This window comes from Paramormyrops kingsleyae, chromosome 8, assembly GCF_048594095.1.
Source record: "Paramormyrops kingsleyae isolate MSU_618 chromosome 8, PKINGS_0.4, whole genome shotgun sequence".
Lineage (NCBI taxonomy): Eukaryota > Metazoa > Chordata > Actinopteri > Osteoglossiformes > Mormyridae > Paramormyrops > Paramormyrops kingsleyae.
The window spans coordinates 36,256,122-36,270,589 of NC_132804.1; the positions used below are offsets into that span (position 1 = coordinate 36,256,122).

At 39.6% G+C, this 14,468-nt stretch overlaps 1 protein-coding gene across 3 annotated transcripts in view; it reads right to left on the reverse strand.

Annotated features, from left to right (window-relative positions):
- Positions 1–575: 575 nt before the first annotated feature.
- The window catches only part of cdc42 (cell division cycle 42), a 52,843-nt gene continuing 38,950 nt past the window's right edge, over positions 576–14,468 (reverse strand). For 2 of the 3 annotated variants that reach the window (XM_023793800.2, XM_023793802.2), the window contains exon 6: positions 576–2,756. In XM_023793800.2, coding sequence (XP_023649568.1) covers positions 2,667–2,756 — 90 coding nt within the window. In that variant the 3' untranslated portion in view covers positions 576–2,666. Of the gene's footprint in view, positions 2,757–3,750; positions 4,373–14,468 lie in introns of those variants that run through there. The other variant, XM_023793801.1, reaches the window with a different exon arrangement.

The following is a 14,468-nucleotide window of genomic DNA, read 5'->3' on the forward strand; positions in this document are numbered from 1 at the left end:
ATGTGCCCCACAGACGCCGTTTCAAGACACATATGGGCCCTGTTTAAGTTGCCCAAACAGGGTACTATTTCAGTCCACAGTTACCCCATAAGGGCTTGTTTACTGGGGTATTTGTTTCAATTCTGAGTTTGGAACGCACACACAATATATAACACAATGTGTACCCTGGACCCTCATTTTTAAATATAGACCCAAACTGCTATTCAGTAAAAACCACTAAACAATCGCAATACATACTGATTCGGCAGGTCTCTGCCAAATAGGACCGCTACCATGGAGTGTTTCGCAGATCAGGATAGACATGTAAAAAATGGATACATGACTGAATTCCAGGTTCTGAGATTCACACTGACAAACTTATTTCCATCCCTCTAACATTTAACATACACACCATACTTAAGAATTCTTTGTCATCTGTTCTTGAATTAGCGCAATTAACCATTTAAATAAATATAATACAATATATCATTAATATTACCATCTTTACGATGGCCGATAAGGTGATCTCGTTCCTTCCTCCCATTGACATTTCTGGAAAGGGAACTGTATGGCAATTATTAAAATGAAATCCAATACACAGAGATGATATATTTATTATGCAATCCATACAATCACCTCATTCCAAAAATATGAGAAATAAAAACATTTGTATTAGTTGTATTTTGGAAATCTATACCATTTGTCAATACGTTACATAGCATTTCTCTGAGAACCTGTGAAAAGTATACATACTAATACACCCAGCAGAAAACATGAAAACCACCATTGTTTATTTTAGAGGTAAATAAAATTCCTACCTATCAATGAACCAACTTTCCGGGTTAAGGAATAGAGCAAGAGCACAATTATGCTAGTTGTACAGAAAATTTTAACAGCTACTCCAAAAGAACTTCTTACAAGAACATGAGAAATGTATACCTCTGGCTTCTTGCACAAAAGGTATTAGAGGAAAGCCTGTAACAATGCATTATGTGATAATGCCACATTAGATAAATCGAAAATGTAAATTTGACATTACAAATAGAAGTATTATGATATTGATGATTGAGAAATGTTGAAATATATAATAATGTAGGTTATACATTTGTAATTTGTTACACGATGTGACGACACATTATGTAATAACGTAGTGATGAAAATTTGTTACATTTTGTCAAGTTATTACATAATGTGGCATTATTACATCTTATGTTGTAACAAGGCCACTGCTAGAACCTCAACTAGCAGTGTGGGTTACAAGGCCAAACCCCCTATTCAGTACCATCTTCACTAGTCTAACATCTTTCCTAAACTGTATTTAGAATATTAGAATAGAATATTATTGTATTTACTTTTACAGTATTTTACTATCTTGCAAGTAAAAAAAAAATCTTTCAGTACAATTACTAGTGGATTAACACACACAAAGCACATACATGTCACTGCCAAAGATAAAGACTTTATGTTTTCATAGGGCCAAAGTAGTCACTCATCCAGAAGTGGTGTAGCCAACAGTTTTTTCCCAGAAAATGTAATTCAATTCTGAATAAGCTAAATAAATTGCTTTAACATTTAAAAGACACAACAAAATGAGAACATCCTAAATGCACCTTTCCCCTGAAATGTGGTTAAAATCAGTCATCATAGTTGAACATTTTAAGGATGCTGGTATATAAATCAGTAAAGGCAAAAGGAATACATTTTGTATATATTTTATATGCATATACAAAGAAACACAGCATTCGGTTTGCACCTAAGATATGAAATTAAGCTGGAATGAAACGATAGATCGACAGAGTATAGCAATGTTTGTTTATGAGTAAGCAGTTTATAATGTAGAAGGAATTGGGCATTCCAGCAAACTGAACCTTCACTGGCATTGAGTTTGCACTCCCCACCCCAATTAAATCAAAAGGCAATTCGAAGCTTTGGTATAATTCATCTTCATACAACGAAAGATGTAAAACTCTCCTTTAATAAAACGGAAAAAGGTTTTGGTAAAAATGCATAACACTGCCATTTTAAAATTAAAAAAAGGGAAAAAAAAAATCAAACCACATCATTAGTTCTATTACAAGGAACCAATCATGCCTTGCAAGTTCTTGTTAAACGCTGTATGGTCCCTGGCATCACATTAATACACCGCTTATTCGGCTAACACTGTTAAAATGTCCCTGCTCCCCTGTCAGCCTTTAATAGTAGTCTAAAAATCTAGACAAAAATTGTTACATCACAATATTTTTGCTAAATGGGAGAGTGTTTGAAAACCATATGGGATTGCTAATGGGAAAGAGCTGAATTTCCATCTTGGTAAGGAGGACATATTCAAGTCAAACATGTGACTGCTTAAACTACTGATTTGGACTAAACCATGACCAAAGCCCCATGTAAAATGTACAATTAGGACTACTGTGAACTTCAGGAACAGGATCTAATTATAACTTGGCATTCCTGAAGCCATAGTTTTAATAATGTCACCTTCAGGTTATTCAAAAGTGAGTCATTGCAATGTTGTCCATAAAGGCTAATTTCAACCCATCTTGAAATCCTTTTGGATCATACAGAATTATTTATTGGATATTCCAAATGTATGCTCATTTGTTTTTATGCTATTGTCTGCAGCATGCTTTACTTTGGAGTAAAATCTGATTTTAATACCCAGCCAAGGGAATAACAGGACAGTACACTCATAACAATACGCATTTGCGCTTCTTCTTCGGCTCAGGTGGTTCCAGTGCTGCCAGTATGGCTTCATCAAACACATTCTTCAGACCTTTCTGCAAAAAAATGTAGAAAAGAATTTAATTTAATTCTGTAATAAAGCAGTTCCACCGTTCAATGTTCATGTAGCACTTTTTCAAACTAGAAGCAAGTATGCCTATGTCAACATACAGGACAGAACTGTAAAAGATTTATATAGGCAAAGAAATTATGGTGACAAGACCAAACAGACTGTATCAATCTAGTACTGAAAGCTGGAAATTAAGTTTAAGGTATTAGTTGAATTCTCCCCAAACGAGGTTGATGAACCAAATGACTTCCTCTCAATTTGTAAAATTATGTTATTAATATTTACAATTGGGCTTTTCAACAAGGACACAGACACAATGATGCAACATACAACTGCATTTTCTTGTGTTCAGCGCTTCACAAAAAACAAGGACACCTACACAAAGCCCAAAGCTGGGGGGGAGGTGGGTGTTTCCTAACTAAAATTTGCATATTAAAAACTGGTCACGTGGTTCATGTGAATGCTGAACATAAGTCCAACAGATACTTTCCTGTGTTTCAACAGATAATAGAAGGGGCCAAAACTTTACGTGTAAACAAAAGAAAACCAAAATTCCACAAAAAAGACTGCAGACACAAAACGGGGCCCAGAGAACATGGGCAGATGAAAGCCACCTCCAAAACAAAATTTTACAGTTTTCCCCAGCCACTTGCCTTTGATGATTAAAGTTGATCAGCCCTGGGTCGATCAGCCCTTGGGTTTAACCTACTACCCTGAGCACGATGCCTCATTCTGGTGTCTGAGAGCTTAGGAGTTGACTTGGCTCCAATGGAGCAATGGATAATAGAAAAGTGAGCACTATTACAGTACAACAGGTGACTAGAGTGAAATGTACCATTGACAGACTACAACTTAATATTGTTACATTGCATTAACTGTACACACTAAAGAAATAATAAAAAAAAGACCTTAAGCAAATAAGCAAGCATTTACAGAGAACACAGTTGTGACACTTTGTACACAATGCAAAAGATGTGAAATGGTGTAAATTTACAATTTTATTAATCACAAATACACAAGATTATACTAGGTTTTCAATCTTTTCTGTACACCAAGAATAATCTATGGCATTGTTAAGCCATAAAAATGTTCAAATTTAATATTCTATGATACAATAGTACAAAAAAAAACATTGACAGAAGGAATGTTATACTATCAAGTCTTACTTCACAATGCATTAAAGCTGAAAAAAGTTTTTGGGGAGGGAGAAATTGAAATGTGAACAGTGGAAACTGTCTAAAAACCCTGCCTTTCCAATACCCATTTCAGACTGACAGCCTTACCCAACCAAAATACAAATTAACATCTGTAAACACACAAATAAGGATATGGCTCAGAGCATAGCTTACAAAGTAACAGGATTAATAACAGTAATTACAAAGAATTAGCAAGAATGCTGCAATGGTTATCAAACTTGCCAGAAAAGCCTAAAAGTTATTTTGGCAGTTATTTTAAAGGTCACAGAAGGGGACAACAAGCAGCCAACAACTGGAAGGTTGGGTGTTAGAGACTTTAGAATATACAGCACTTTCGTTTTCGCTGAGTTTCAGGTGGCTCAAGGGCAGCTAGAATAGCTTCATCAAAAACATTCTTCAGACCTCTCTACAAAGACAGAGGAAAGGGGAGAAAATAGCACCAATGTTAGCAATCAAAGCAGACAGATTAGAAAGCAAGCAGAAGTACACTTTGGCATTAAGGAGCCAAATTCCAAAGGTGGAAGCTTCAGGAGAGACTAAATGTACTTCCTTGAAATTCTGTGTGTAAAAATAAAAGAATACATAAAGAGAAAAAGAGAATGACAAGAATCTCAGAATCACCAAGGTCATGCAATCAGTTTCAACTAATGTACATTGAATACAGACACTCCTCTACTTACAGACCAGGTACATTCCGAACGACCGTTCATAAATTGAACTGTGCGTAAGTCGTTACTCAACATCATTTTAAGGGTATACGGAAGTACAAAGAACTAGGATGCTGGGAGTACGCACGCTACACTGCTGCACATCGGGAGTAGCAGCCAGAAGTCATACTAAGTGGAATTGGCGCGCAGAAAAAAAAAATGATGATGCGGACAGGAAATGGGAGCCCAATGAACACAAGTTGGACTTTCAGACATATGAACGAAGAGGACTGTAAGTTCGTAAGTTGAAAGTTCATAAGTAGAGGAGCGTCTGTACTTTATTTGTAAATGTGACAATCTATGAAGTGGAGTATTAAGCATCTTTTTACTGTATCACCTCAAACCAATACCTGCATACACCGCTTGGCAAAAGTATTCACCACATCAACAGCATCCCCATCAATTAAGTGCCTCAATACTTAAGTAAGGAAACAGACCCAGCATAATGTGGACCTGTTCTGAACTTTGGGCAGAAATACACACACCAGCCCTAAATGTGCCTGAATCCCTCAAAACATCCATATTGCAGTTTTAGTTCAAGCCTAACATTTATAGGCATACTTAAGCAACTTATTGAAACCAACAGCTGTATGTGAAATTAAAAGAATGCATTGCGGAGATGAGAGAGGAGAGGAGGAGGGTTATTTTGTAGGACGACTTTCACTATAATTAATGGAATCACTGCTATCTTTTGGCTCACTGGAATCTTTTTCTGTTTGTGCGACTTTAACATGGAACCCATCCAATGACAGCCTCTTTTGCCTCCTTTTCGATTTCGCAAAAATGTGGACATTACATTGTCAAACAGATTCATCGCTTGCACTGCTACGCCCTTATTTGGGTGGTGCTTTTCTACTAAATTTTGACTATACGGGTGAGGCATGCCGACTGAGACTGAGCATGGGAGACGATTACCCACAATTCCGCAGCGCGAGAAAGTGAATAACCATTGGTTCAGTTGTGATGACGTGCGCTTCCTGTTTTGAAGCCGAGCGCACGTAAAAACAAGAAAAACAAGGAGCGCATGTGTGCCATATGATTTTTGATGATACTTGGCGCTCGTAAACCAGGACTTGCTCGGTTTCCAAGTCAAAATTTATTAAAAATCTTTGCTCGTCTTGCGGAACACTCGTAAACCGCGTTACTCGTAATCCGAGGTTCCACTGTATATGTATTCAGCTAGTGTAAACATGCACGATGCTATCACAGCGAATGCGAGGCTGAGACTGAAGTATTACCCTAATATTGGGGTATTTAGTCATCAAAGGAGTTCATGAATTTCACACAAACCTGTCAAGTGATTTAAACACCAAGAAAGAAAATGATTATGGATAGTCTTGAACGCATGCAGCGCTCATGCAAAAGCAGCAGAGGTAAACTTTAAACTGATTTTTAAAAATATACTAGATAATCTTAAAAATTAATAAATCATTGAAATTGCAAGACTTACAAGTTTTTTTTTGTTATGACAGAGTAAAAATGTGTAAATAAAACTTACTGCGCTATAATATCCATATCAAACTGAAGGTAAAAAAAAGTTCTGATCTCATTTGGCACCTGTACCAGTTTTTACAGCAGTGGAAAACCAACACCTTGAAGTGCCGTAATTCTGATACCTTCTTGAAGTACCCAAAGCACTGTACCTTGTGCGGTGGAAAAGTGCCCTTTAGTTGAGCAGTGAATTGGACAGCTTTATAGCGCTGTAAATTTCATGCATGTTGTTCATACATTTTTTTTTTAATAAACGAGATGCACTCTATTCCTTGTGCCTATAGTGTTATCCGAAGGCAGACGACACTGCCGTATGGTGCTAGAGTGCAGCAACAACGTGACCTCTGCTATGCTCCATGCTTCTTCTGTTACTACAGGGTCAAAGCCCGTGGGGGAAACTGTGGAGCATATACAAAGCACCTAAGCCAGTTTGAGTCCAATTGAATGTATGCAGGAGTAAATCGACTCCCAATCGCATTACGTGGGTGTCTTAGTTAGACTTCAAGAAATCCGATTTAGTACGATTTTAGTCAGACTAGCATGTTTACATGTACTTTAAAAGTCCAGTGTTAGTTGGACTAACACAATTCTTTTTTTGTAGTGTGCATGTAAACATATTGAGTGACGAGAGAGAGAGAAAGAACAAAACATTCAAAAGTCTGTTTGTATTTCACCAGAATTGATGCTGACAATGCTCGTTACCACAAGCACAACATGTCCTTTGTGTGTAAGGGCAGAAACATGAGCAATCCATTTAAATATTTAGCAAAAGTCCATAAAATGGATACGCAGCTATGCACAGCTTTCAACTACCTAGCTTGTAGTTTATCTGTGTTATGTATGCTTCGTGGCCACACACAAAGTTAGCTAAATTATATGAATGTGGATTAATGACTGTGTGTAATTAGCCTAAGCATTTTTTCGGATTGTGGGGGGAAACCAGAGTACCTGGAGAATACTCCATGATGACTGTGGGTGAACACAAACTCTACACAAATGGAATCTCAGTGGAGACTAGAACCCAGGTGCCAGAGGTGTGAGACAACAGTGCTAACCACTACACCATTTGGTGTATACCATTTGGTTACATCACTTTGGTGCACACAATGAATTCAATGAACATATATACTGACAGGGATAGAACCTAAATTCACAAGTAGGTGTACGTACTAACTGTGGCTGTCAGTTGGATATGGCTATGGCTGGTTAGTCAATCATAGGACAACACAGAGTTAAATATCACACGTCAAGTAGCAAACAAATTTCTTAAGTTCTTGAAATTCACATAAGTACCAAACTGCAACTCCTCCCCCAACAAACTTTCAGGAATACCCAGAAATCCCTAATAAAAGCACAGAATTACATAAGACTTTACTAGTATATCTAGGGATGCTCCGATCAGGTTTTTTGCTGCTGATTCCAATACCGATCACCAATGAGTACTGATCACTGCCAATCACCGATACCGATCACATTGATTGACTGTTAATTTTTCAATTTAGTTATGATGAGTGCTACTGGCTACATGATCTGGAAAAAAGGAACAATAAAATAACCTTAATTTAGACAAAAACCTGTGTTTACTTACTTTTTCAAGAGAAAAAATACAAAAAACTTGCAGGCATAATACAGCAACTATTCAGTCAAAAGGACAACTGAAAATCACTTAAGTTTACCTGCTATCAATAACACAATCTTTAAAAGGTTGAAAACATTAAGGCTCTGAACGGGCTAAATAGTGCAGAAAGTCAAATAATCTCAAGAAAAAAGTCAAATGCAGGTTGCATTCAAATAAACAATATTAAGTTACTAAACCAAAAATACCTGAGAGCATGGCTTACTGTTTTGTGCATGAGCAAACTCTGTTGTGCATTGTCAAAGAGAAAAAAAACTGTTTACCTTTCTTATAATTTATAAAAAAAATAATATAATGGGTCTGTTGCTTCGTATGCAAAATAAAAGCCCATTTGCTACTTAAATAACAACATGTAAATGCTAAATGCCTATGACTCGTTGATGAGCATTGTGGGAAGATTCTTTTTAATAAAGAGGAGCATCTCAGCTTTGTCAGTGACGAGTCTATTCCTGTGTTCGTCTATAATGTTGGATGCAGCGTTGAATACGCACTCGCTCTCAACAATATTTACGAACAGGTGTTATGCCGAAAAAGGCATCCCTGCCGTAGAATGCATGCCTGTCTCTAAATGACCGATTGGTCGCTGATCTGAAACGGGTTGAGCCCCCAAAAACCTGTAAAACTCTAACCCTAACCCCCAAAAAACCTCTAAAACCCTAACCCCCAAAACCCCCCTAAAACCCTAATCCTAACCCCAAAAACACCCCTAAAACCCTAACCCCTAAAAAACCCTTAAAAGCTCAACTCGTCGGAACACCGGCATGCATTCTAAGGCAGGGATGCCTTTTTCGGCAGGGATGCGTTTTTCGGCATAACACTTGTAAAACGTAGCGGGGCATCATAAGTGAGAGAGCAGTCGGCGGAACCCGGTGTCTTCCACCACTGAGAAAGCCTGGTCATCTAGCCCAATGAATTCAATTATTTGCTTAGCCTTCTGAGTGTCACGCTCATACGGACGAGTGTTGGCAAGTGTAGGCTGCGTTAACTGCCGTCTGACTCTCCGGGTGTCTTTTCATTCTCTGCAGTGAGCCTTAAAAACTCCGCCAAGTGTTTGTTCTTTAAATGTCGTATTAAATTCGTTATGTAACGAGCTTTCCCCGCGGGGTATTTTGTCGTTGCATGTGTTGCAGGATGCAAACTTTATATCACTCATACAAGCGGTTTAAAAGTTCCACACGGCAGATGTGTTTGTTGATGATTTGTTGCCGCGTGCCTGTGCAATATGAGCTACAGGTGATCGGGTTTTGTGATCGGCAATGAAAGGCATGATCGGAATACGCCGATCACATACTTTTTCACGCAAATCGGCCGATAATGATTGGTCGCCGATCGATCGGAACACCACTAAGTATATCCCATTTACCTTAAGGTACTCAGTTTTCTAATATAGTGCTTTGCACCCATACCATCACAGATGTAATGCCCCAGTGTATTAGGACATGTTACAGCTATCACGATTACTCGATTATTAAAAATCACTAAAGAATTTCCTTCACGATGATTTGGCAACATGGAGGAAATAAGATGGCGCTCTGTCCAAATAAAGAGCGAAAGCAGTTGCGTGAAAACACTGCATTGAATGTGAATAAAATGCAGCCATCTGTCAGTATTATGAAGCAGAACTTAAATATAAATGCAATGCAAATACATCTAAAATGAAGACATTTAGGTCAGATGGACTCGCCAAATACTGCGAGGTCAGCATGTATGTGCCATTTAGCCTCTCTCATTAGTATAGCCTGTCTTCAAGACTTTGACCTAAATTTATTTTCTAAGATTGCTGTATGTCAAAATAATCACTGCTAAAACAAATATTAGACCCATCGCTTAGCCCTTTAATCTGACATAACCATATAAGTTTTATAAGTTTTTATAAACTTAGGGCTGAACAATATTGAGAATGTTAACCTTGTGATATTTGTGCACCTTGCGTGCCCTGTTACTGTGATGTTAAGTGTACTATATGTTACTACACGCACCTAAAGGATTATTAGGAACACCATACTAATACGGTGTTTGACTCCCTTTCGCCTTCAGAACTGCCTTAATTCTACGTGGCATTGATTCAACAAGGTGCTGAAAGCATTCTTTAGAAATGTTGGCCCATATTGATAGGATAGCATCTTGCAGTTGATGGAGATTTGTGGGATGCACATCCAGGGCATGAAGCTCCCGTTCCACCACATCCCAAAGATGCTCTATTGGGTTGAGATCTGGTGACTGTGGGGGCCATTTTAGTACAGTGAAGGCATTGTCATGTTCAAGAAACCAATTTGAAATGATTCGAGCTTTGTGACATGGTGCATTATCCTGCTGGTAGTAGCCATCAGAGGATGGGTACATGGTGGTCATAAAGGGATGGACATGGTCAGAAACAATGCTCAGGTAGGCCGTGGCATTTAAACGATGCCCAATTGGCACTAAGGGGTCTAAAGTGTGCCAAGAAAACATCCCCCACACCATTACACCACCACCACCAGCCTGCACAGTGGTAACAAGGCATGATGGATCCATGTTCTCATTCTGTTTACGCCAAATTCTGACTCTACCATTTGAATGTCTCAACAGAAATCGAGACTCATCAGACCAGGCAACATTTTTCCAGTCTTCAACTGTCCAATTTTGGTGAGCTCGTGCAAATTGTAGCCTCTTTTTCCTATTTGTAGTGGAGATGAGTGGTACCCGGTGGGGTCTTCTGCTGTTGTAGCCCATCCGCCTCAAGGTTGTGCGTGTTGTGGCTTCACAAATGCTTTGCTGCATACCTCGGTTGTAACGAGTGGTTATTTCAGTCAAAGTTGCTCTTCTATCAGCTTGAATCAGTCGGCCCATTCTCCTCTGACCTCTAGCATCAACAAGGCATTTTCGCCCACAGCACTGCCGCATACTGGATGTTTTTCCCTTTGCACACCATTGTTACGTGCCGTAAGTTTGGGTTACATGCTGTAAGGGATATGTGCCGTAAGTTTCGGGTACGTGCCGTAAGTGTTACGTGCCGTAAGTTTAGGAGGATGCCTGCAGGTCCTTCGGACGTCCTGCCCACTCGCCGATTGGTCACCCGCCCCCTCGACTCCGCCCTCAGGACCTGACCCCGCCTCCCTTGCCCTCGGAGCCGTTTCCGGTTCACCGGCTGAAGAGTTCGCCGCTTCGTCCCTTCGTGGCCCGCTACTTGCTTCTCGCCTGCTAGCTCGCTCTTTGTTCGTTTTTGCTTTATTGATTGATTGATTGTGTATGACTGTTTTGCCCTTGACTTTCGATTCTCGCCTCGCCCTTATCTGTACTTTCGCCTTGGTTTCTGATTGCTTGATTGGTTTTGGACTTTCGCCTGTGTTTCAACTTCGCCTCTCGGTTTTCCCTTTTGATACCTTTGCCTCGGCTTGGTGTTTCGTGTTTCACTAGGTGTGTAGGGAGTGTCTGCCTTTTTGGTTTATTCGTTAACGTGGGGATTATTGTTTGTTTGGTCAGGGAGATAGATTTAGGCATTGTTGTTTCGTTTCACCATTTTCTTTGTGTTCACTTAGGTAGCTCAGCTTTTGTTTGTTTCTTTGGCCTTTGTCACTCCTGACGTTCGTTACACCTAGTGTTTGTACTGTGTTTGTGAAAAACTATAAAAAAAACTATAAAAAAAAAGACTCCCTCTGTGTCCCGTGTTCCCTTCTCCTAGCCCTTTGTAAACCCTAGAAATGGTTGTGCGTGAAAATCCCAGTAACTGAGCAGATTGTGAAATACTCAGACCGGCCCATCTGGCACCAACAACCATGCCACGCTCAAAATTGCTTAAATCACCTTTCTTTCCCATTCTGACATTCAGTTTGGAGTTCAGGAGATTGTCTTGACCAGGACCACACCCCTAAATGCATTGAAGCAACTGCCATGTGATTGGTTGATTAGATAACTGCATTAATGAGAAATTGAACAGGTGTTCCTAATAATCCTTTAGGTGAGTGTATATGTTGCACCGGGGCAATGGAGAAACGTTGTTTCATCACTCTTTGTACTTGTATTGTAAATTATAAATAATAGCCAAATAGAACATTTTCTGCCAACAGTGTGTCAAATAAGTTGGTGGTGTGCCATAAGTTGTACCAAGACACACATAGGGTCCAGTTTTCCACTGGCGCAAAGCAAAGTGGATTTGCTCATTTTGTACTAGCGCATTGCTCATTTTCACACCATGCGCGCATGTCGTCAAAATAGCAAATGATTTTGCGCCCACTTCCTGCTTGTAGGAGCGGTGCTTTTTAAATGCGGCGTAGCCAGGCAAATTGTGTGTTGCTATTTTAAGGCAACGAAATGACATTATGATTTTTGTTGGTCAAAAGCGCATCTAAAGTCAGTGGCACATCGTTAAACAGTATTTAAGAGGTCCGTTTTAGAAACGTGCGGGGGCATGATGCTCGTTACTGACACAGATATGCATTCAAAGTGCACTAATGGTTTGTTAGTTTATTTCACTTACATATGTTTCATTATACAGTAGAGTACACCTGGTCTTTTCACGTAATCATACTGTTCAATGAAATAAGAAAAAATATGTATTAAGTAGAAAACAAACCATATCATTGAAAAAATCTAGTTCATTATCAGAATTGGGCATGTACTGTTATTGAAAGGACAGTTTTGATTGCCGAAAATGCATTCCAGATATTTAGATGTCAGGTGGAACATCACAATACAGCCATCAGAAGGTCGCAGCATTCTTTGCGGCATGTTGCAATGTTGCTGGATGTCTATTGGACATGTCTGTGGCATTGACTGAATTGTCTGTAGCCTGGTAAGGAATCTAAATTGTGAGAAGCAGTAATGGAAATAATGGAAAAAATAACAGTCCTAGAGCCTTTTGAAACACCTTAACAACTGTAGGTTTTTTGTTTGAACACAGATTGATTGCACTTATGTATATTTTGCGAACTGAGGTAAGGATCATGCACTGATACAGTGCGTTGCCGCATCCATCACATGACAAACCACCTCAGGGGTGAGAACCTGAGTGCAGCCATGTGGCGGGTCAGCACCACACCAGTACGAATGGACCAGTATGAGTTTTTTCCAGTGGCTACAGTGCCAATCCTGCCACCAACCCCAAAGAATTTCCCTGTAATTGGAGGACCTCCTTATAGGGCTGAATGTAAATTAACATCATACCCAAGATGAAGCAATTGCAGGTTAAGGGCCTTGCTCAAGGGCCCAATGGAGAAGAATTACTCTGGGCATTCATGGGATTTGAACCAGCAACCTTACAGTTGCGGGCACAGATACCTAGCCTCAGAGCCACCACTCTGCGAACTGCAGACCCAAAATTTAAATTAAAAATAAATGAGAAATACAGCATAATTGAGTCCTCGTTCCCAGCCTCCGTGCTCATTCAGCAGCAAGCTTCTGTTTTCCCCCCATCTTCTGACATCATCATGCCGGTTTTAGTACTGAGTGGATGATCAGGTGATGCCAGAAAACGAGGACACACGCTGATACCTCACCTCACGGCTGCTTCACCTCGAAAAGGCTTTGGTGAAACAGTGGTGCTCCTGTAGATAAGCTCACATCTTTTCACCTCATGCATGAGCATATCCATTTCCTTTGGCAAAAAGCAATCTTGTTTGCCGGGTAAACACACCATTGTAATAGCAATCCGCCATAGCTCAAGCAACGCTACCTTTTAAAGTTGAGGTGACACACCATTCTGATTGGGTCATTGCATGTTATGTGCTAAACACACCTCTGAATAATTAAGAGCGTTAGGACAACTTTTTGTGCCTTGCACTGGCACAAAGTCTGTTTTTTCCGGCATCAAAAAAGCTAAATAGATTTGGACACGCCTAAAAATGTTAGTTACCCTTTGCACTTTACACTTTGCATTAGACCGTCAAAATAGAGCCCAAAGCAGTACAGACGAATCACTTACTTTCACTCAATATCACTATGGAATACAAAGTATTTACATACAGCAGATGACTAATGCACATTCATAACCAGTTCTTGTTCACTTTTCTTCTTTTCATCAATTGATGTTTAATTTCTCATAAACAGTCCACACAGTCTATGAGTAACTTCAACAGTAAGGACGAGAATGATGAGTGTTTCACAGACTGCTGTAGAGTTCATGCAAAAGAAGCGATGACATTTTACACTTTTTTTTAAATGTATACAAGACAATGTTGAAAAGGGACCATCATTAAAATTGCAAAGCTTGCTAAATTTAGTTTTGTGTGTCTTGGCAAAAATGTTCTCTAGCAACTACGGTCTCAATCAAGCAGATTATTGCGGTTCTTGCAATGTGAAATTTGCATGTGCATGAAATGCCATGACAACTGGCACAATGCACTGAGGCAGGTACCATTTTCTTGGCATCCTCCAAACCCAAGCTCGTCCATCAGACTTTCAGACACAGAATCATGTTCTGTGGAGTGACAAAACACATTTCCATTGCTCCAGAGTCCAGTGGCGGCATGCTGCTTCACACCACTGTATCCAACACTTGGCATTGTGTTTGGTGATATGAGGTTTGAATGCAGCTGCTTGGTCATGGAAGCCCATTCCATGACGCTCCTGGTGCATAGCTGTCATGCTGTGGTTAATGCCAGAGGAAGTTTGGAATTTGCAGGTAAGTCAACAGAGCACTGGCGACTTTTACGCAGTATGTTCCTCATCAGCCGGCGATCCCACTCTCTTAC